Source organism: Schistocerca gregaria, chromosome 7 (assembly GCF_023897955.1).
Source record: "Schistocerca gregaria isolate iqSchGreg1 chromosome 7, iqSchGreg1.2, whole genome shotgun sequence".
Taxonomy (NCBI): domain Eukaryota; kingdom Metazoa; phylum Arthropoda; class Insecta; order Orthoptera; family Acrididae; genus Schistocerca; species Schistocerca gregaria.
Window position 1 is genome coordinate 406,574,660 of NC_064926.1, and position 24,545 is coordinate 406,599,204.

The 24,545-nt window shown below is 41.8% G+C and overlaps 1 protein-coding gene across 1 annotated transcript in view; it reads right to left on the reverse strand.

The window, feature by feature from the left end:
- Nucleotides 1-10,013: 10,013 nt before the first annotated feature.
- Nucleotides 10,014-24,545, reverse strand: part of LOC126281474 (myrosinase 1-like) — a 58,880-nt gene continuing 44,348 nt past the window's right edge. The window contains exons 10-11 of the mRNA XM_049980470.1: nt 18,241-18,347; nt 10,014-10,195 (exon numbers count right to left, since the gene is read on the reverse strand). Coding sequence (XP_049836427.1) covers nt 10,069-10,195; nt 18,241-18,347 — 234 coding nt within the window. The 3' untranslated portion in view covers nt 10,014-10,068. The remainder of the gene's footprint in view (nt 10,196-18,240; nt 18,348-24,545) is intronic.

The following is a 24,545-nucleotide window of genomic DNA, read 5'->3' on the forward strand; positions in this document are numbered from 1 at the left end:
GCATTTGAAATGGTAAAGAAGTGGTAAACGTATGGCTTCTGAGTGCAAGCCATGCGAACAGGTAACTTTATTTGCTCACTTCCGAATAAAGTAACTGACTAGTCTCAACCAATGAAGAAAAATCCCACCCAGACTTTCCTTTTTCCAAACACATCCAGACTTACACCCAGAGAGGCAGTGCAGCAACAACATTACCTATAAACCTTCACACTTCTCTAGTTTATCTTTACAGTATCATATTGACAAAATGAAATATACCCTGTATCTTTGTGTTTGCAACCTGTTTCGAGACCGCTCAGTTGTGTGACCAACGCCAGACTCATTCACTTTCTTCCATTTCTGCCGCGCGGATTAGCCGAGAGGTCTGAGGCGCTGCAGTTATGGACTGTGCGGCTCGTCCTGGTGGAGGTTCGAGTCCTTCCTGGGGCATGGATGTGTGTGTTTATCCTTAGGATAATTTAGGTTAAGTAGTGCGCAAGCTTAGGGACTGATGACCTTAGTTAAGTCCCATAAGATTTCACACACATTTGAACATTTCTTCCATTCATTATGAAGTTTAACGGCTGTGGCTGACCGCGTTACAAAGGTCTGGGTTCTCACAGTATGCTACTGGCAACATCGCTATCACTGACAACCAAAGATCACAGTGCTTGTACTCAGAACCTCTGTGGCATAATGTATCGACAAATCAAAACAGCTGTTTGAAAAATGTCCAGACTGCGCATATGAAGTACGACACATCAAACAAATTTATAGAGCTCACATTAGATTCATTGCATACCAACAATAAACTAGACACCATATTGCCTAAGAATTAAAACTTACTGTACCTTCTTACCAAGAGATTATGAAGAGCATTAGAAAATGAAGCGTATCTGGACTATGTGCCCATATAACACATTTTTATTTACGTGTGGATTACACCTTGTGTAATTTATTACTACTACAGTAGACAAGTGACCGGCTGTCTACATCGAGCGCTAAAGGTGTGAACCCGGGAAAGTCGCTAGTTTGGAGCAATTATCTCTATATCTACTACGGTAATGTGACACTGTGATTATGGAGGCGAATACATTTTGCTTTTTCCCGAACAGATGTGTGGAAAATAACAAGTCGAAAGCATAATAATTTTTATTTTGCTGTAGCTTCATAAAGCCTATTGGGGCTAGACGAAATATGGTTAAATAATGAAATAATGTATAAAATGCATTCTAATTGTATTCTACCAACGCTGCTTGTTTATACATGATATTTATTTGCTACCACCTGTTTTGAGCATAGATCATTTTCAAGCGGTGCATAAACACAATCGAGCTATAACTTATTTTTATGGATACAAATAAATGTGTAATAGTTAGTTATAATTTTTACTCACGCAGTAAGGCCGTAAATGCTATTATTCAAACAAGATGTACGTCTGTTTTGTTACATTTGACATGGTTGTTATATTATCGGGCTATACATTAGAGATGGAGTTTATTTTAAAATTTTTATCTTCGATGAAAATATATTCACAAATTACGTAAAATTTACGTTTGTCTTTTGTTCAGGATTATCTGCCATCAATAAAAATTATGTGGAATTTCTCAACACTTTTTTTTTTAATTTTTGAGTCTTTTTTCTTAATTTAAGATGTTATTTCGATATTTTTCCAGATGTATGTGCATTTCTGTATCTTCCAAAACGATCACGTAGCTTATTGTCACCAATAAAAATTTTGTCAAATTTCTCAAAACTTCTTTTTAATATTTGAGTCCTATTTTTTCATTTAAGATGTTATTTCGATATTTTTCCACATGTATGTGGATTTCTGTACCTTCCAAAACGATCAAGTGGCTTCCCGTCACCAAAAAAAATTTTGTCAAATTTTTAAAAATTTTTTCTTTAAATTTCTGTGTCCTATTTCTTCCTTTAAGATGTTATTTCGATATTTTTACACATGTATGTGGATTTCTGTGCCTTTCAAAATGATCATGTAGCTTTCTCTCTCCTCTGTATGACGAATAGAATGTTTATATTAACTGCAGAGTGGTCCACACACGACCAGTGTAGAAGGATGGGTTGCACGAGTGCTTTGTTCCGAAGCGTTTTCCTAACAAAGTAACAATGTAACAACTGATTTATCTACTATATAGCTTATGTGATGAACTCATTTGATGCCCTTACACATTTTAAGACCGGCCACTGCAGGCGAAACGTCTCTCTTCACTGCGAGTTATACTGTACAGAGAATTCAAAACTCCGGATTAACTGCAGAGCGTTCCAAACACGACCAGTGTAGTAGGATGGGTCGCACGAGTGCTTTGTTCCGAAGCGTTTTGCTAACAAAGTAACAATGTAACAACTGATTTGTCTACTATATAGCCTATGTGATGAACTCATTTGATGCCCTTACACATTTTAAGACCGGCCACTGCAGGCGAAACGTCTCTCTTCACTGCGAGTTATACTGTACAGAGAATTGAAAACTCCGGAGCCCCATACGTATACATTGTAGCTGATCTACACGCCCATCTTCAGGCAAAAATTGTGGTAGGAAATTTGTCGTAAGGTCTTATGATATCACACTGCTGAGGTCATCGGTCCCTGAACTTATACACTACTTAATCTTATTTAAACTTACTTACGCTAAGGACAACACACACCCATGCCCGAGAGAGGACTCGAACCTCCGACGGGGGAGCCGCGCGGACCGTAACAAGACACCCGAGACCGCTCGGTTACCCCGCACGGCTCAAAATTTGTTTTTCAAATGGTGGCCTCCCTACGGTGCCAGCCAATGTCACTCTACTCATCCCTGAGGAGGTGAGGTGGGGGTGGGGGGAGGTGGCTCCAACCCACCCCGAAGAGTCCAGCGCCACGAACATCCTTGACTGTTCATGCCAAGTATTGTGTTGGCGCCAAGACTTACGTGGAGCATGTATCTTTGTACTACAGCTACTCTACTCACGCAACAACAGTCACAACACTCACTTAGTCTATAACTGAGCGCAAAATGAGGATGGAAAAGCGATGTGCAACATTGTCCTGTCTTTCCCTAAGCTAGAGGCTCTCGGCACCTGAACATGACGTGAAGAGAATAATGTGAACATAGGGAACCTTGAGGCAGAATGTTGGGGGGGGGGGGGGGGGGGACCAGTTCCGTCTCAATCACAACGTCAGAACAGCTTCTCTGGAGCCCCTACGTTTTCTAAAGCCAAGCTACTCGTCGTCTAACACATCATTTATTTTCTTCTCCATTCCCCTGATTATTATTCTCGGCAGCAACTTGGATGCATGATCTGTTAAGCTGACTGTGCGCTAATTGTCACAATTACTGCCTTTTGCTGTCTTATTACTTCTTTTGTACATATTTCAGTGGTGCCTGTTAAGCTGATTGTGCGGTCATTCTCACGATTACTGCCTTTTGCTGTCTTATTACTTCTTTTGTACATATTTCAGTGGTGCCTGTTAAGCTGATTGTGCGGTCATTCTCACGATTACTGCCTTTTGCTGTCTTATTACTTCTTTTGTACATATTTCAGTGGTGCCTGCTCTGTCGGACATGTCCCACAGTACAGACACCACTAGTGATGAAGCGGCTGGTGCATACGGGGAAGGAAAGGTAAGGGCTGGATGGGAATTCGTGACTTCTTGCCGCACAAGGATTGTGTCCACTTGGCCGAAGCGGTTAAGGCAACAGGTCATAAGACACGCCAGATTCAGTTTCGAGTCCCAGTCTGGCAAAAATTTTCAACTTTCGCCATTGCAATACCACAATGCCCTGTGCTGCTGGAAGTCATGAATTCGCATCGCTTCCCTTTCTTTCCGTCTTCCCTGTTTCATATTTATATTCGGAGTTGTAGATGATTTTCTGAAAGTGGTGGTATGTTGCCAGTCTCATACGTTCTACACACCATCGTGAATTGCCACTTTCTCCAGTGATTTTAAATGTTCCGATTGAATGTTACTTATCCCTTCTGCCTTATTTGAAGTCCTTCACAGCTGTATCTAGTTCTGACTATAATACTGGATCCCCTATGCCATCTCGATCGACTCGAATTTCCTCTTCTTTAACGACAAGTCTTCCCCTGATAGAGGCTTTAAATATACTCTTTCTACCCATATTCTCTCTCTTCTGCGTTTCCCAGTGATATTTCCAGTGCACTCTTAATATAACCACCGTGATTTTAACTTCACCGAAGTTTGTTTTCACTTTTCTGTATGTCGAATCATTCCTCCCGACGATCATTTCTTTTTCGATTCCTTCACATCTTTCCCGCAGCCATTTCGCCTTGGGTGCCCTCTGTTTACAACTTACTTCAATCCAAAAGCATTTAGACTGCTGTACTGCTGTTTTTCCATGAACATTTTCGTACTTCCTCCTTCCACAGACCAACTGAAGTACTTCATCTGTTACCCAGCGTTTCTTCGGAGTTACTTTCCATGAACCTATATTTGTCTGTCCAAAAAACTGTGAGTGCTCTTCTTAATGATGTACATACCTCTTAGACTGAGCTGCAGACCATGGTGTTCCTTATCGAAATATCCAAATACTTAGCGAACTTCAAACGCGTCTCGTCATTCCTAAGTACTTCATCATCCCGCTTCCTTCCTCATTGATTCTTTCATACGATTCTCTTAAACTTCATTATATTCTTCAGCGAAACTAAATGGTGATCTGAGTCTATACCTGCTCATGGGTACACCTATCAATCCAATACCTGATCTCGGAATCTGTACCTGACGGTGATGTAATCCAGCTGGAACCTTACCGTGTTCCTAGATAGTTTGCAAATATACAACTCCCTCTTGCGTTTCTTGAACAGAGTGTTCGCTATTACTACCAGAACTTAATTGCAGGACCCTACCCTTCTTCTCTCTCATTCTTAGTGGCAAGTCCACAATTTGCCGTAACCGTTTTTTCTATTACTTCCCCTACAACTGTATTCCAAATCCACACGAGTATTAGATTTTCGTATCTGTTTACATACTGAATGCCCCGTTCAATATCCTCATTTACATTAACTATCTATTCATCTTCTGCTTGCGACGTTGGCATGTGTATCCTAACTGTCGTTGTCTGTGTTGTTTTGCCGTTGAATTTCTCTGGTAGCTCACTCTTGGCCCTACCTTCTTGTACATAACGAATTCCACCACCGTTATAGCTTTTCCTGCTGGTTTGGATATTACACTACACTCGTCGGACCAGAAATCCTTAAGTTTTAGCCATTTGCTTCACGGACGAACACTACATCTAGATTGAGCGTTTGCATTCCATTTTTCAATTTTTGTAGTTTCCCTAGTACATTCAGACTCCTGACATTCCAAGCTTCTACTCGTACAATGTTATCCCACCGTTGGTTATTCCATCTTTTACTCATGGTCATTTTCCCCTTGTATTTCCCTCCCGAAGATCCGAAGGAGAAACTAATACGGAATGTTTTGCCTTTATAATGACTTCTTCATCTTCACACCGTTGATCGCTGCTGATTCTTCCCCCTCTTAGGAGCCTTCCCACTGCAAGGGCAGGAGAGTGCTGAGAACCTCTGTCCGCCCCTCAACCATGTTTCACCATGCCTTTAGCAGAGCGAGGGTGACTTCTTATGCCGGAAGTCTTACACTGTCATTGTCCATGAATTGTCCTGAGCCCAGGACCCAGGGTGTTTTGATTTGTAATCAAAGACGCTACCCCTAGACCCCGATGACGCAGTAGCAATAAAACAGAGTGCTAAAGCTGTCTTATTTACATTATTGTTTCCTACGATAGTCCCCATATACCTGTGTTGCTAAAGAAGATGGAAGCTGGCGAATCCCGACACAGCTGATTTGCAGAATTAAAACGTTTTTAGCCAGTCGAAACATAGGAGTTTAAAACTGAAGCAACGTAATTGGACCATACTTTCTTAAAACATGACTCCCACTAGAATCTATCCTTAGCCCCATACTCTTTGCACTCAAGATGTACGAGCTTGAGAGAGTTATTCACCCTGCCACCCCATCCCCGCAAACCATGTGAAAATTCGCCAGTATGCAGAGAATATTTGTATTTGTGTGAGCACGTTCTGCATCTGGCCGTGTATGAGGTATCAAAAGGAATAGCTATAGTGCGTAAGCCATCACACAGTTACATCTTAACACATTTCCCGAAAAAATGTTGGTAATTGTTTTATAACAAAACGAATTATACCTGGATATTAGGACAATGTAAAGCCCTCCACGTACGAAATGCAAATCAAATCTCGTGCTAAATTATTTAGTGCCGTGTTTGATTTAAGAATGCATTAGGGGCACCATATAAAAAAAACTTCACCAGTACGTTCGAGAAAGCAATGAACCTTTTGAGATCAGGGGCAAAAGTCTTTTTGTAGCTCTCCGCAACATTCTGCTTACTTTAGACCGCGTGTTGATACGTTCCCAGCCGGCCACGGTGGCCGTGCGGTTCTGGCGCTGCAGTCCGGAACCGCGTGGCTGCTACGGTCGCAGGTTCGAATCCTGCCTCGGGCATGGGTGTGTGTGATGTCCTTAGGTTAGTTAGGTTTAAGTAGTTCTACGTTCTAGGGGACTTATGACCTAAGATGTTGAGTCCCATAGTGGTCAGAGCCATTTGAACCATTTGATACGTTCCCATACGGATTACGGATACGCGAAGACAGCTCTATCACAACGCTGATAAAAAGTACGTAGCGCTTCAGGGCAACAGCAGTACACAACCCAATGCATCTATCGCGTATCTACGCTTTCATCCTGCTGTAACATAAGTCGATTGTTCCAGCAAAAACAAAGGATATGGGAAGTTGCCGCCTAGACCGAATTTAGAAAAAAAAAGCGACCAGTTTGTACTCAAATATACACTATGTGATCAAAAGTATGCGGACGCTTGACTGAAAAATGATTTACAAGTTCGTAGCGCCATCCATCGCATGGTGTTGGCTCAGCCTTAGCCGCGAAGACAGCTTCCACTCTCGCAGGCAAACGTTCAATCACGTTCTGGAAGGTTTCTTGGGAAGTGGCAGCCCATTCTTCACGGAGTGCTGCACTGAGGAGAGGTATCGATGTTGGTCGGTGAGGCCTGGCACGAATTCGGCGTTCCAAAGCATCCCAAAGGTTCTCTATAGGGATTTTATCGTCGTCTAACCACTCCGCCACAGGCCGTGCATTATGGTGCTTGATCGTATTGAAAAACGCAATCGCCATCCCGAATTGCACTTCAACAGTGGGAAGTAAGAAGGTGCTTAGAACATCAATGTAGACCTGTGCTGTGATAGAGCTACGCAAAAGAACAAGGGATGCAAGCCCACTCCATGAGAAACACGATCACACCACAACAACACCGCCTCCGAATTTTAATGTTGACACTACACACGCTGGCAGATGAAGTTCACCGAGCATTCGCTATACTCACACCCTACCATCGGATCGCCAGAATGTGTACCGTGATTCGTCACTCCACACAACGTTTTTCCACTGTCCAGTCGTCCAATGTTTACGCTCCTTACACTAAGCGAGGCGTCGTTTGGCATTTACTGCGGTGTTGTGTGACCTATGAGCAGCCACTCGACCATGAAATCCAAGTTTTATCATCTCTCGCCTAACTGTCATAGTATTTGCAGTGGATCCTGATGCAGTTTGGAGTTCCTCTGTGATGGTCTGGATATATGTCTGCGTATAACACATTAAGACACTCTTCAACTGTCGGCGGTCTCTGTCTGTCAACGCACGAGGTCGGCCTGTATACTTTCGTGCTGTACGTGTCCCTTCACGTTTCAACTTCACTATCACATCGGAAACTGTTGACCTAGGGATTTTTAGGAATGAGGAAATCTCGCATATAGACGTTTGACAAAAGTGACACCCAATCACCTGACCATGTTCAAAGGCCGTAAGTTCCGCGGAGCGCCCCATTCTGCTCTCTGACGATTTGTAATGACTAATGAGGTCGCTGACTTGGAGTAAATTGTTGTAGGGGACAGCACAATGCGCCTAGTATGAAAAACGTATGTTTTTGGGGGTGTCCGGATGCTTTTAATCACATAGTGTATACAGATTAATCAAAACATGGATAAGGAAAGTCACACAGGACGGCTTTCTTGTGTACATAAACTAAGGAAGTTTCAGCCAACAGGTGATGCTTCCATATTTCAAGCTGAAACATTCGCTGTTATGGGGAAATGGGACAGTAAAACACAAAATATCCTTCAGATGCCCAACCCACTCGTCTCGCAAAGCGTTCTAAATGCAATTTCACCACTGAACGGTAGACGAGAAGAGGGAGAATGTGAGTAAGGAAGCAAAATAGAAACAATGTCGATGGAGAAATGCAACGTCTGTCTCCTCTCGTATATGTATAAGAAATGTAGGCCTGTTACTAGAGTGTAGCATATCATCTTTCAGCTGATTAAAAGACTTAAAACTGCTTGCGCTTGAGAGAGTTATTCTTCCCTCTGTCAATATCCTACATTATGAAGAATATATTTACACTACTGGCCATTAAAATTGCTACACTAAGAAGAAATGCAGATGATAAACAGGTATTCATTGGACAAATATATTGTACCAGTGCTGACATGTGATTACATTTTCACGCAGTTTGGGTGCATAGATCCTGAGGCATCAGTATCCAGAACAACCACCTCTGGCCGTAATAACGGCCTTGATATGCCAGAGCATTGAATCGAACAGAGCTTAGATGGCGTGTACAAGTTCAGCTGCCCATGCAGCTTCAACACGATACCACAGTTCATCAAGAGTAGTGACTGGCGTATTGTGACGAACCAGTTACTCGGCCACCATTGACCTGCCTTTTTCAGTTGGTGGGAGATCTGGAGAATGTGCATTATCCTGCTGAAATGTAGGGTATCGCAGGGCTCGAATGAAGGTTAGAGCCACGGGTCGTAACACATCTGAAATGTAACGTCCACTGTTCAAAGTGCCGTAAATGCGAACAAGAGGTGACCGAGACGTATAACCAATGGCACCCCATACCGTCACCCCGAGTGATACGCGAGCATGGCGATGACGAATAGACGAATCCAATGTGCGTTCACTGCGATGTCGCCAAAAACGATGCGCCCATCATGATGCTGGAAACAGAACCTGGATTCATCCCAAAAAATGTCGTTTTGCCATTCGTGCACCCAGGTTCGTCGTTGAGTACACCATCGGAGGCGCTCCTGTCTGTGATGCAGCGTCAAGGGTAACCGCAGCCAAGGTCTCTGAGCCGATTGTCCATGCTGCTGCAAACGTCGTCGAACTGTTCGTGCAGATGGTTGTTGTCTTGCAAACGTCCCCATCTGTTGACTCAGGGACCGAGACGTGGCTGCTCGATCCGTTACAGCTATGCGGGTAAGATGCCTGTCATCTCGACTGATAGTGATACGAGGCCGTTGGGATCCAGCACGGCGTTCCGTATTACCCTCGTGAACGCACCGATTCCATATTCTGCTAACAGTCATTGGACCTCGATCAACGCGAGCAGCAGTGTCACGATACGATAAGCCGCAATCGCGATAGGCTACAATCCGACCTTTATCAAAGTCGGAAAGGTGATGGTACGCATTTCTCCTCCTTACACGAGGCATCACAACAACGTTTCACCAGGCAACACCGGTCAACTGCTGTTTGTGTATGAGAAAGCGGTTGGGAACTTTCCTCATATCAGCACGTTGTAGGTGTCGCCACCGGCGCCAACCTTGTGTGAATGCTCCGAAAAGCTAATCATTTGCATATCACAGCATCTTCTTCCTGTCGGTTAAGTTTTGCGTCTGTACCACATCATCTTCGTTGTGTAGCAGTTTTAAGGGATAGTCCACCAATAGACTGGATCAGACAGCGAGTGAACTGTCAAAAGTAACGGGCTTAAAACGAAATATGTTAAATAGTTACGGGTGAGTGATTTCTACAGACAAAAATGTAATTGTTCCTTTCACAAATGTATTTCACATAATGGAGACAACCGGTAGCATTCGTGATGGCAATCGCATTTATCACCGGCACAACTTCGCTGCGTGTGTAACACTAATGTGTAAAACAAATTATATTTACAATGTTTATTTTTAAGTTCTCCTTGACACATTTACAGCCAAAAGATTATGTGAAATATTCTTCTGGTACACTCATGTTCCTGTAGATGCCAGCAAGGAAGCTCGCAGATGCTTTGGGTGTTCTAGTCCTTTCAGTACTGTTGAAATCCACGTGGTAAATTCCGAATTTCACTCTGAAAGAAAGAACAGGAGAATGAATTTCAAATATTTTCAGAAGCGGCCAATTATTGCAGTACCAAATTTCAAATTGCATTTAAACTGTTGAATAAAAGACCTGGGCATTACTAAACAAAAATTGTTGAAAAATGGCTCTAAGCACTATGGGACTCATGTGATTGCGTAGGCTTTGCCGGCGTAATAAGTCTTGAAAGTCTCTTGGGGTTTGCTGCCGGATCCTAAAATCAACTTGACTCGATATTTCGCCGATCCAACTGTTCGCTATTTTCAGGAAAATACTTATGCTGATGAGTCCCGCTGAGAACTGACGCCAGGTTGCAAATCGACGTCCTGAAGATGGCGAACACTTGGATCGCCGAAATATCGAGTCAAGTTGATTTTAGTATGCGGCAGCAAACCCGAAGAGACTTTCAAGACTATGGGACTCAACTTATGAGGTCATCAATCTCCTAGACTTTGGACTACCTAACTAACCTAAGAACTTCACACACATGCATGCCCGAGGTAGGATTCGAACCTGAGACCGTGGGAGCAGGGCGGTTCCGGACTGAAGTGCCTAGAAACGCTCGGCCACAGAGGCAGCATATTACTCAATACTGCTACATATAGACACATCTGTCATGAATGTCAAAGTGAACCAAGCTTCGTCGGCGTAGTTCGCTAGAGAGCCCGTGTAGACAATCCTGAATGGGACAACTTTTCTGGCCCTTACTACATGTCTATGAAATGCAGCGGAATATATTTTCAAGCTTAGACCGTTGGTTGCCAGCACTCGAAATTACAGGTGAACCGGTGAAGTCATTCGTACACTCAGGCGCTACTGTGACAGACAAATTATTGAAGAACTTCCCCGTTCTGGTTGCCTGCTGTCAATAACACAAGCTAATAAGGATGAAAGCATATCTATATATCTATATAGCCTTTCATCCTCAATTTTAATCTCCCTCCAGAACCTTCTTCTTATCTCCGTCATAGCTTCTTCCATACAGAGACTGAGCAGCAGGGTGATAGACTACTTCATTGTCTGACAAACACTTTTAATGCAAGTACTCTTTGGCCTTAGATTGTCACTGCACCTTCTTGGTTTTGTGTATATTGTATATTACCCGTCTTTCCCTGTAGCTTAAATGAATTTATCTGACATTTTCGAACACCTTGCTCCATTGTACATTGACTGTTCTTTCAGACATGTGCGAAAGAGCAGACACCACCTATATATAACTTGGGCGAGATGATGCAATGGTTCTTTCTGAGCGTGAACCCACACACACACACACACACACACACACACACACACACACACACCTGAACTGCTAAGGTAATTGGCGAACGCTATGAGTAGTGAGGATAACGGGCAGGTGCACTACGCAAGTAGTATGTGGAGAAGCCAGAAACGTAGATCGTTCAGAAACTGTGTCCGGACGGCACAGGCGGTCTAGCAACGGTTCGCGATAAACGGAGAAACTCGCGTTTGAATCCGCGTCCAGCAGAAGTTTTCAACTTTCCCCAATAATTTACTTCATTTTCCTATAGCATCTACTGCCATTATTACTTCGATTAACTGAAAAGATATCAGTAGCAAGTTTCGATGATGAGACCGCTATTCTAAATGAAAGCGAGGAGCAGGACATACTGAATGGAATGAACGCTCCAGTGAGCAAAGCAGATATATTGAGAGCAAACGGAAAAAAGACGAAAATAATGAGGAATATCTGAGATGATGTTAGTGAGAAATTATGAATATTTGGGGCTAAGAAGTAAAGTAATTCGAGGAACTCTGCTTCCTTGGAAGCAAAATAACAAGGAGCACGTGTAAAGAGCAGTCAACTGAAAACGAAAAAGATGTAGAAAAGTAGTTGAACTGCTAATTATTTCAAAAGTAATCGCCATAACTGTTAATACATTTATCTCACTGGGGCACATGACAGTCAACATAACGAATGACTTTCTTCAGGACTCTAAAAATAAAAAATCGCATGGGATGAAATCAGGATTGTATGGAGGATGTGTAAGGGTTCTCCTGCGATAATTGCGTTACCTAGTCACACCATCTCCAGGAAACTCCTGATGACCTTTTTCTTTGACTGCAAGGGATCGCTTCTCATTTCACTTCTGGAACACGGCCCCATAACTAACTCACAGCGATACGTGAACACTTTGCAAAAATTAAAAGTGCGCCACCAACTCCAAATGTCCAGGAATATCAACGGACGGCGTCAGTCTTTTGCAAGATAACGTACCCCCACAAGCTGCTGAGGTTGTTTTGACTACGTTTCAGACATTTCGGTGGGAGGTCCTTACACATCCTCCATACAGCTTCCATTACCCTCCATTCGATTTCCAAATTTTTGGAGCGTTGGAGAAAGGCATTCGTGTCTGTCGATTTGCTTCGGACTGAGAGGTACTTGCCTGGGTACAGTCATGGTTTCGTACTCAACCGCAAACTTTTTCCATGAAGACACTGATCGTCTTTGCCTCACAGTGGGTTAAATTCCTTGACAAATAATAAAGAGTTTCTTACTTTTCTCCCGAGGTGTTTTTTTCATTCGACTGCCACTTACAATATGTTAGTTAGTTACATGTTCAATAGATCACTTGAATGATTTTTTTATCGAAATCATATGGAGCGAGTCAATTTACGGGATGCGTATAAATGATTAGTGTCAACTTAAATAAAGTTTATTTTTATTTACTATTTTTATTTCATTTCTTTTCTATAGTGGCTACCAGTTTTTACATAGGAATACTGCAATGGAATAGAAGAAGTCCAGTGGAACCGCTTTTAAATTAGATTTAACAGTTATTTCGCTACGAATCAGTTATTTTATTACACTGAGCAAGTGATCGAAAATTTTTATCACTCCATACTGAACTTCTCTCTGAGTCACTGACAGCTTTGACCACGGGTAATATAAGTTATTTTTGTTTTTAACGTTGTAGGTATGTGCATCACTGCTCTACCCGGATAGTGAGGGATTATTTATGACGAATTTCGTTAGCTAAAATATTAACGGCGACGGCGTACTTAAAATGCCTAGTTCCTGGGAGAAGTACCCAAATGACACCCGTGGGTAGCACGACATATTATTTCTTACTCCTTGTTTCTGAGAAATCAACACTTTTTTCCTAAGTGATGAGTTACCCTAGAAAATTATTCCGTACGACATTATTAAATGGAAATGTGCCAAATGCATCAGGACGTTGATACGTTTCGTTTCCAAGCTCAGCAACTGTACGAAGAGCAAATAATCACATAGGAACCGACAAAGAAGGCGCTTCTGACCAAAAGAAATTCTGTCTCCTGGAGCTATACAAATTAATGGTTGTCCTCTTGGCAAAGTGGTCACGCACAGATATCTAAGTTCTGGAATAAAGAGTGACAGCTGCAGGAATGAAGATGTATGAGCAAGAATCAAAGCGATGTGGATGAGATTCAGAGACGTCACTGATATTCTTTGTGATAAGAAAATGCCTATCAACCTAATGTGTACAATAGTGGAGATAGTTGCAGTGAACAGTAGCGAGTGTTGTCCCGCATCGTGTTGAGCAGTCACTGTGTATCATAGAAATGCTAGTACTGGGAAGGTCATTAGGTTTTTGCTTGCTCGATCGCGTCAACAACACAACGATCAGACAACGAGCTGGGACGGGAGGGGGGACTTCCCGATTAATGAAAAGATGTAAGAATGGAGACTTCAGTAGCATGGACGCACCACACGGGCACCAACTGCTCCAGTCATCAGCTCGTCCTCTCATCTCACTGTCGAAGGCCAGAGACATTGTTTAAGACCTACGTACACTGCGGTGGCTGGACAGTAGAACGGCAGATCAAAGATCAAGAAGCCTAAATCTACTGGAAGCGTTAGAGCATAACAATGGTGTACATTGACCCTGCTCCAACGGGACGGAGCTAAGAATAAGAGGAAGAAAAAACAGAGAGATTCTCATTTCCTACGTGTGCAGAGATGTAACTTATGATTTGTATAGTACTTTGTGGTTTAATTGACAGTACTGCTATTTTCGTAGTTGTGGAAGAATCATTCTGTCTATCTCCGTTTCTGTTTAATCTAGCAAATACACACCAGTTGAGATGCAGGTGGTTAATAAATCGTTTGACTTTTTTCTGTCTCAGCAATTTGTCGAAGAAGAGCTTTACTTATTGCTGAATGACTATTTGTCCTCGGCCTATCATCTGAGTTCAAAGCAGTAAGTGTCTTAGTAAGCACTACAGTCATATTCGAGAAAAAGTTCTTTGGCGTTCCTTCAGGCTAGTTGTAGACGAAATGGTGACTGCTGTCGACAGTTCAAGGAGTGATCACGAATTTAAAGGCTAGGCAAGATTGATGCAGTGCAGCAAAGGACACGGATGAATCAGCATTAACGATTCGCTAAGAAGCAGAACAAAGGTGGAACAAAATGGGACCATTTCGCAAGAACCACTCCCTCATCACCTGAAGTGGTTTGAGGAAATCGCGACAGTTGACAATAAAAGATTTCCGTCATCGCAGGTGCGCAAACTCGTTTATTTCACTGAACAGCTGGAGTTCCAACACACACGTTAAGTTATAGTTGTTGCGTCTCATGTATTCATCTACATCCCAACGTACATCTTCATCTACATGACTACCCTCCAGTTCACAATTACGTGCCTGGCAGGGGGTTCACCAAACAACCTTCAAGCTATTTTCCTGCCGTTCCGCTATCATACAGGGGGCGAGAACAGATACATCTTTCCTTGCGACCTCTGAAGTCTCTTATTTTATTATAATGATCATTTCTCCTTACAAAGGTGGGAGAGATCAAGGTCTTTTCGCTTGCAGAGGAGAAAGTTGGTGGTTGAAATTTCTTGAAAAAATCCCTCTACAGCGAAAAGTGAGACACCAACGCTAGTATCGTATCCGTGACACTCTCTTGTCTATTTAGCGATACGTACAGCCGTCCCTCTTTGAACTATTTTATTTACTCCGTTGATCTTACCTGGTAAGGATCCCGTACCGCAAAGGAGTACACTAGCAGAGGATGGACTAGAGTGGTGTGCACAGCCCCTTAACTAGAATTGTTGCTTACGGTAAATCGGGATGGCCAACATAATGGCTTACATGGTATGCCCTAGCACGTTTAACCTACCGCCACGCTACTCTGGCTTAGTGCTTGGAGGAGGGCGAGGGATAAACTGCAAATGTGCCGCATTTATATGGCAGTGTAGTCGCGCTGCATACGACTTGGTTTCCTATTTCACATGCCTCAGCAACACAAATCACCAACAAGTTTACAGCATTATTTAATTTCTTTTCTTTTACGTACTTATGAGTTAATATAAATTTTATCAAGTACAAACTGTCGGGGAAACGAAACATACTGACAATTTCACAGATTTTCGCATCGAAGATGCCATGTAATCATAATTTATTTACTTTCATATTCGAAGAAAGATCTTCCCTACAAATATTCAGATCGTAATATTGTAGCACTTTCGTAGCCTCATTAGGGAAATGCGGGAAGTCTACCTGCGGAAAGAAATGTACACGTAATGGGCAGTTTTAGTGCATAAGGATTTATCATTAAAACTGGAAATACCTTGCAGGTCAATCATGCCTAAAAATTTTCTTAGCTAACGAATAATGATTCCGTCCTTCGATAGTTGTAATTTTTTGCTCTTCCAGTGTCGACTAAATCTTTAAATACTTTATGCATACTTTGTAATATAGTTTTATAGTAAAGTCGCGTCAAATGTTGCTTATGCTACTTGATAACTGATACTCAGAATTCTCATCCCTCTCTTCTGCCATTACCATTCGTTTTTAAAGGCTAGTTACAATGAACCGCTAGACTGCCTCTTTTTGTGCAAGCAGCCACTGGACTTGTGAACGTCCTCCACACCACGAACATAGAGCGAAGAGTTCCCAGCACTGAACCACGGTTCTGTCGAACTGAAGAGTGCTGTGTCGAGCGAAATATGGCGTTCTCTGATATTAACTGAAATGTCGCAATTAGCAAGTACTTCCAGGAAGGTTCGAGCAAAGCTGAAACAGGCCGGGGATATTGCTCGCAGCCGGGTTGGTGAGAGGAGATGTCTGCTGAAGGTTGTAAGAGAAAGGAAAAAGAACCGGTTGGGAGATTCTTTGAGAAGTGGGTGCTTGCTAGCAGATGCTTTGGAAGGATTGGTTTGTGGGAGACGACCGAGAGGGAGATACAAGATGATAGACGACATAAAGGGAAGAGGAAATTACGCAGGCCTGAAGAGAATGGCAGAAGACCGGACAGCCTGGATAAGTACCATGTGAAAACCTGCCTTTTGGCAGAACACTGATGACGATCTGGATGAGTTCACACTTCTCATTATTTATAGTCTGCTATCACTTTTCGCACCTTACAGATATCTCGTCCAAATAATTTTGCAATTAGTTTTGATCATATGGTGCCTTTGCTAGACGTTAATGACACCATAATCAGAAAACAGTGGAAGAGGGCTGTTCAGGTTATCTCCATATTGTTAACGTATCAGAAACAGCAGAAAGCCTATTGAATTCTTTGCGAAACGACAAATATTTCTGTTTCACTCGATGACTTTTTATGAGTTACTACGGACTGTGACACTTGTGACAAGAAACTGTTTGCTCAACTGAAACGATACTCCACGGGCAGGCAGTTAAAACGTAGTTCCACTACAGCACTGCGTCCGAATTTCGTTAGCTATTATCATACACACAACAGTGGGCATACCACTTCCTTTTGCTGGTAGCTAATGCTTTTATTATTGGATAGCGTTTTAAAACTCTCTGTCGGGTTCATGAATCCCTACTACTTGTGAGTTCCAGCGACATTGCATTATTTTTTCGAATCGACTCCAATATACGATATTCCGCAGACAGAATCTTTGTTAGCTTTACACAATCTCCAAGTTTGTGAAAAAACACGAACACGAGGTTCCATGATCTACCAGTTAACTTAATGGAAAAAAAATCATCGGACGAAATCGTCAGGACTTTGTTTTATAGATTTTAATATACCGTCAATACACTAGTCTTCGTTGTCTTCAGCATCTTCACAGCACTGCCAGTTGAGAACTTTGAAAACTACTGCTCATCACACATCTTCTTATCCCATATTTGATAACACCACTGATAGACTTCATTGTGACTATTAGCAGCTATTCATTGGCGAGCTCAACATTTGCCTTGAGAAATAATAAGTGAGCAGGATCGAAGAAGCAAATAAATTTAACGGAAACAAAACGGCACCATAACTCTCCGGCGCTCAAGTTCAGGATTTAGTCGCCTGCATTAACCGTATTCATTATGAGGAGACAATAGAAGCAGAAGTCTGAAGTTAAATCCATTGTTTTCATTTTTCGCGGCTGGGGAAATGAGACTGTCTTATCGAACTAGGTGTCGCGAAAGTAGCCTTTTCCTTGTTAATCGAGCGGTTCTAGGCGTTACAGTCCGGAACCGCGCTGCTGCTACGGTCGCGGGTTCGAATTCTGTCTCGGGCATGGATGTGTGTGATGTCCTTAGGTTAGTTAGGTTTACGTAGTTCTGAGTCTGGAGGACTGATGACCTCAGATGTTATGTCCCATAGTGCTTAGAGCCATTTGAACCTTGTTAGTCCTGTGGCATGACAATGACGCTTGATGATACGACAAGGAAAGTACGGAAGTGATCATTTGCGGCATAATGTGGCCTTTTCGAAGTCAGAGGAGAATAAATGGTAGACAGCTGCAGAAACTTCTAACGTAACCTCCTACCCAAAGTCGGGAACATCAAGTTTTGTTCCGGAAAGTAGGATCAGGGTCTTCATCACGTTGTTACTTAATACGAAATTTGAAGGCAATACAAATGTAATTGTTTCAAAAACCGAACAAAATGAATGATCTGGTTCACCGAAGTAAGAAGGACTGAAGAAGTTTGCAAATATGATTCTTGTGTTATGTATTGTATTCCTTTTTACCCTTATCGAAAAATTTAACTTACGCCGCTGACAAATGAAAGGACGTAGTATGTCTGTACACAAGACCACGCAATATCATATAATATGAACTTACTCGTAACCAGAGTTCCACTCTAAATTGTCCAGAAGGCTCCAAGCCGTGTATCCAATTACGTTGGCTCCATCTTCGTTAATAGCTTTCAGCATTTCAGCCATGTATTGCTGAAAAGATAAAAAAGGTGCTGGTAAGTTCACTTAATGAGAGCAAGCCAAGCATGTTTTTTAGTAAAATAATTGCTTACAGTTAAAGAACCGATCAAAATCCAAGTGTATCCCTTGAGTACTGAGAGAAAATACGGAGCTATAGCAGCATATCTCATTCTTGTCTTATTATGTTTCATTCAAATATGATATCTTGTTTGACTATCTCATGACGCATTCAGTTAGTTAATACATAACTGTGAGAAAGAAATACCATGAGTATCAACTGTATAATGTTACGTGCAAACACACTGCTCCTAGATTATTTACTAGATCCAAACGTACTGTTCTACAAAGTAATTTTTTGGCAAGGAAAGTGTGAAACATCTAATCACTGAATATGGTAATGTAAAAGGTGGTAAGGGGGTGAACTATTTCTGAAAGATATTACCAAAAGCAATAACAAAAAAAAGATACATATTTATTTAAGGAGATAAGTGACTGCAGTAGACTCCCAACTGACAAGTTCTTCCGGTCTGGTCCTGAGACAGTGATGTCATAATAATTAACAGTCGGTGGTACTACAACGTGAAGGTCGAGTTTTCTTTATACGCCCACTGTCAAGATTACTCCAGATTCTCGTTCCAGAGTACTCGTGGCAGGCAGATTACTCTTGTGACGAGTCACCTCTGAGAATACATGCGCGTTACGTCTACCACTTAACCCTGTTAGCTGACATCTGCCTGCACTTCTGCATCTGCACCTACATCGGTACTCCGTCAAGTAACCTGACGGTGTGTGGCGGAGTGTACCTATGGTACCACTAACTGATCCCCCCTTCCCTGTCCCACTCGCTAAAGGTGCTTGTGAAGTGAGATTCTCGGTGAGGTTCTGTATTAGCTCTAATTACTTGAATCTTCTCGTCGTGGTAATTTTGCGAGAAGTATGTGGGAGGAAGTAAAATGTGTCCGACTCTTCCCGGAAAGTATTCTCTCTAAATTTAAATAGCAAACTTCTCCGTGATGCACAACACCTCTCTTGAAACGTCTGCCACTTGCAGTAAAACTGGTTACGGTGAGATAAATTTACGAACCGATCTTGAATCATATGAAATAACCGACTTCCAAGTTGAAGACTTAAAACCCAGAAATCCATTTCTTTATAGCTATACGAAACATATATTATATAAAAACTTAATGTAATTACAATACTGATAATGGACTTCTTAAAAATATATGCAGTAAAAAACAATTATTTGTACTTAAGTTAATAAAATTATGTGAACAAGTGGAGAAATATGAACCATAGTTACGAAACAGAAACAATAGCAGAAAACGGAGTTTGCGATCAAGAAGAAGAGAGGGATGAAAAATAAATAGTGAGGTGAACAGTTAACAACGTCGGCTTCAACACCAAAGTTAAGTATTGGAAGTATTTTATTTGCTTTTTTCTTTTAATGATGGTGTGTTTTGTTGAATAATCATTAACAATGACACTCATTGAACACGAATCTGAAATAGTGGTGAGTAATACAGACATGGGAAAATTAAGATAAAGAAAGCTTTATTGATGAAGCAGTAGGACAGAAAAATAACGCCGAGAAACTCTGTAAATTAGTAAAAGGAGACGCTAATAATGACATAAGTACCGTGTTGGCATTGTTAATAAAGACGACTAATGAGTAGTTTGCAAAGATTAATGAGCAACTTGGAGATCATAAACAAGAAAGTGAGGACTAGTTCACAGAATTCGGTCATTCAGTAGGAGCGTTATTGGATTATATCGGTAAAAATACAGATCAACTAAACGACCCCAGATTTACGACACATACGCACTAATCCCCTAGTGAATCAGCCTAACGTTTTGTGAAAACAGTATCAAAATACCTACAGTGATCCAGAGATCAGACCGCACATACAGACAGGAAAATACGGCGGTGAACTCCAGTCTGTAGTATGGTAGATATACATGTTGCGTTAACGAGGGTTATCTATTTCAGGGAAAGAAGGCAGTGCCAGTGGACGCAATCTATTTCCCATCTTTGTCTGATCTGCTATCTGCTGACAAAGGAAACATACGGAAGAATACACAGCAAGCAGTCAGATACATTTAAAATTCAAGCTACATATAAACTCAATGTTATCTCTCCCCAAATATCGTTCATGTATGTGGAACACGGGTATCATTCTTCCCTAACTATTGCACTCCCAAATGCATCTTGGGAAGACCAAATGGGAGCTCATCTTTGAATCATTAATTATAGCTTATAATAATGCCAGATTTACGAGGAAAACTGAAGTACTAGTAGATACTGAGAATTATATACTAGTTCCTTCTCGGTAAGATCCACATAATACCAGCTGCGAATGAAACATGACGTTCGAAAGAATTATACTATTTTCTGCAGCTGCAGCAATCTGTGCTAATTATCAAACTGCAAATTCTGAAAAACGTACGCAGTGCCTTTCTTTTAATATTATATTGCTTTAGGAAGAAGCGACGGAAGGTTCAGTTAATATGACAAAATGTGCCACCATAGCACAATGACCCGTCTTTTACTGTAGACTACCGAGACAAACCCCCCATGAACCATGGACCTTGCCGTTGGTGGGGAGGCTTGCGTGCCTCAGCGATACAGATGGCCGTACCGTAGGTGCAACCACAACGGAGGGGTATCTGTTGAGAGGCCAGACAAACGTGTGGTTCCTGAAGAGGGGCAGCAGCCTTTTCAGTAGTAGCGGGGGCAACAGTCTGGATGATTGACTGATCTGGCCTTGCAACATTAACCAAAACGGCGTTGCTGTGCTGGTGCTGCGAACGGCTGAAAGCAAGGGGAAACTACAGCCGTAATTTTTCCCGAGGACATGCAGCTTTACTGTATGATTAAATGATGATGGCATCCTCTTGGGTAAAATATTCCGGAGGTAAAATAGTCCCCCATTCGGATCTCCGGTCGGGGACTACTCAGGAGGATGTCGTTATCAGGAGAAAGAAAACTGGCGTTCTACGGATCGGAGCGTGGAATGTCAGATCCCTTAATCGGGCAGGTAGGTTAGAAAATTTAAAAAGGGAAATGGATAGGATAAAGTTAGATATAGTGGGAATTAGTGAAGTTCGGTGGCAGGAGGAACAAGACTTCTAGTCAGGTGATTACAGGGTTATAAACACAAAATCAAATAGGGGTAATGCAGGAGTAGGTTTAATAATGAATAGGAAAATAGGAATGCGGGTAAGCTACTACAAACAGCATAGTGAACGCATTATTGTGGCCAAGATAGATACGAAGCCCACACCTACTACAGTAGTACAAGTTTATATGCCAACTAGCTCTGCAGATGACGAAGAAATTGAAGAAATGTACGATGAAATAAAAGAAATTATTCAGATAGTGAAGGGAGACGAAAATTTAATAGTAATGGGTGACTGGAATTCGAGTGTAGGAAAAGGGAGAGAAGGAAACATAGTAGGTGAATATGGATTGGGGCTAAGAAATGAAAGAGGAAGCCGCCTAGTTGAACTTTGTACAGAGCACAACTTAGTCATAGGTAACACTTGGTTTAAGAATCATGAAAGAAGGTTGTATACGTGGAAGAACCCTGGAGATAGTAAAAGGTATCAGATAGATTATATAATGGTAAGACAGAGATTTAGGAACCAGGTTTTAAGTTGTAAGACATTTCTAGGGGCAGATGTGGACTCTGACCACAATCTATTGGTTATGACCTGTAGATTAAAACTGAAGAAACTGCAAATATGTGGGAAATTAAGGAGATGGGACCTGGATAAACGGAAAGAACCAGAGGTTGTACAGAGTTTCAGGGAGAGCATAAGGGAACAATTGATAGGAATGGGTAAAGAAATACAGTAGAAGAAGAATGGGTAGCTCTGAGGGATGAAGTAGTGAAGGCAGCAGAGGATAAAGTAGGTAAAAAGACGAGGGCTGCTAGAAATCCTTGGGTAACAAAAGAAATATTGAATTTAATTGATGAAAGGAGAAAATATAAAAATGCAGTAAATGAAGCAGGCAAAAAAGAATACATGCGTCTCAAAAATGAGATCGACAGGAAGTGCAAAATGGCTAAACAGGGATGGCTAGAGGACAAATGTAAGGATGTAGAAGCTTATCTCACTAGGGGTAAGATAGATACTGCATACAGGAAAATTAAAGAGACCTTTGGAGAGAAGAGAGCCACGTGTATGAATATCAAGAGCTCAGATGGCAACCCAGTTCTAAGCAAAGAAGGGAAGGCAGAAAGGTGGAAGGAGTATATAGAAGGTTTATACAAGGGTGATGAACTTGAGGACAATATTATGGAAATGGAAGAGGATGTAGATGAAGACGAAATGGGTGATACGATACTGCGAGAAGAGTTTGACAGAGCACTGAAAGACCTGAGTCGAAACAAGGCCCCCGGAGTAGACAACATTCCATTAGAACTACTGACGGCCTTGGGAGAGCCAGTCATGACAAAACTCTAGCAGCTGGTGAGCAAGATGTATGAGACAGGCGAAATACCCTCAGACTTCAAGAAGAATATAATAATTCCAATCCCAAAGAAAGCAGGTGCTGACAGATGTGAAAATTACCGAACTATCAGTTTAATCAGTCACAGCTGCAAAATACTAACGCGAATTCTTTACAGACGAATGGAAAACCTGGTAGATGCGGACCTCGGGGAGGATCAGTTTGGATTCCGTCGAAATGTTGGAACACGTGAGGCAATACTGACCTTATGACTTATCTTAGAAGAAAGATTAAGAAAAGGCAAACCTACATTTCTAGCATTTGTAGACTTGGAGAAAGCTTTTGACAATGTTGACTGGAATACTCTTTTTCAAATTCTAAAGGTGGCAGGGGTAAAATACAGGGAGCGAAAGGCTATTTACAATTTGTACAGAAACCAGATGGCAGTCATAAGAGTCGAGGGGCATGCAAGGGAAGCAGTGGTTGGGAAAGGAGTCAGGCAGGGTTGTAGCCTCTCCCCGATGTTATTCAATCTGTATATTGAGCAAGCAGTAAAGGAAACAAAAGAAAAATTTGGAGTAGGTATTAAAATTCATGGAGACGAAGTAAAAACTTTGAGGTTCGCCGATGACATTGTAATTCTGTCAGAGACGACAAAGGACTTGGAAGAACAGTTGAACGGAATGGACAGTGTCTTGAAAGGAGGATATAAGATGAACATCAACAAAAGCAAAATGAGGATAATGGAATGTAGTCCAATTAAATCGGGTGATGCTGAGGGAATTAGATTAGGAAATGAGAAACTTAAAGTAGTAAAGGAGTTTTGCTATTTAGGAAGTACAATAACTGATGATGGTCGAAGTAGAGAGGATATAAAATGTAGACTGGCAATGGCAAGGAAAGCGTTTCTGAAGACGAGAAATTTGTTAACATCGAATATAGATTTAAGTGTCAGGAAGTCATTTCTGAAAATATTTGTTTGGGGTGTAGCCATGTATGGAAGTGAAACATGGACGATAACTAGTTTGGACAAGAAGAGAATAGAAGCTTTCGAAATGTGGTGCTACAGAAGAATACTGAAGATAAGGTGGATAGATCACGTAACTAATGAGGAGTTATTGAATAGGATTGGGGAGAATAGAAATTTGTGGCACAACTTGACTAGAAGAAAGGATCGGTTGGTAGGACATGTTTTGAGGCATCAAGGGATCACAAATTTAGCATTGGAGGGCAGTGTGGAGGGTAAAAATCGTAGAGGGAGACAGAGAGATGAGTACACTAAGCAGATTCAGAAGGATGTAGGTTGCAGTAGGTACTGGGAGATGAAGAAGCTTGCACAGGATAGAGTAGCATGGAGAGCTGCATCAAACCAGTCTCAGGACTGAAGACCACAACAACAACAACACCGAGACAAAAAGGAAAGTCACCAAACACATCGGGTTCAAAAAACAGTGTTTACAACACAGAATAACGTCAGCATATAGTCAGGAGGAACTAGTATACTTGAAAAAGTGCGTACTCATCTAAAAGTGATACATTTGACAATGACACCCAAGCGGCACACATGTGATTTTCAGTTTTTGATAGTGAAGTACGTCAATGAGTGAGTGCTGTTCCTCATGCTACACTCGTGGAACAAAACAAGAAACAGCTACGATTAATAATGTGAATTTGCCTCTAACCCAAAATTGCAAACAAAATTTTTGCAAAGTGAAGTCAACCTCTCAGCCTTGATCCTTCCGACAACTAAACAA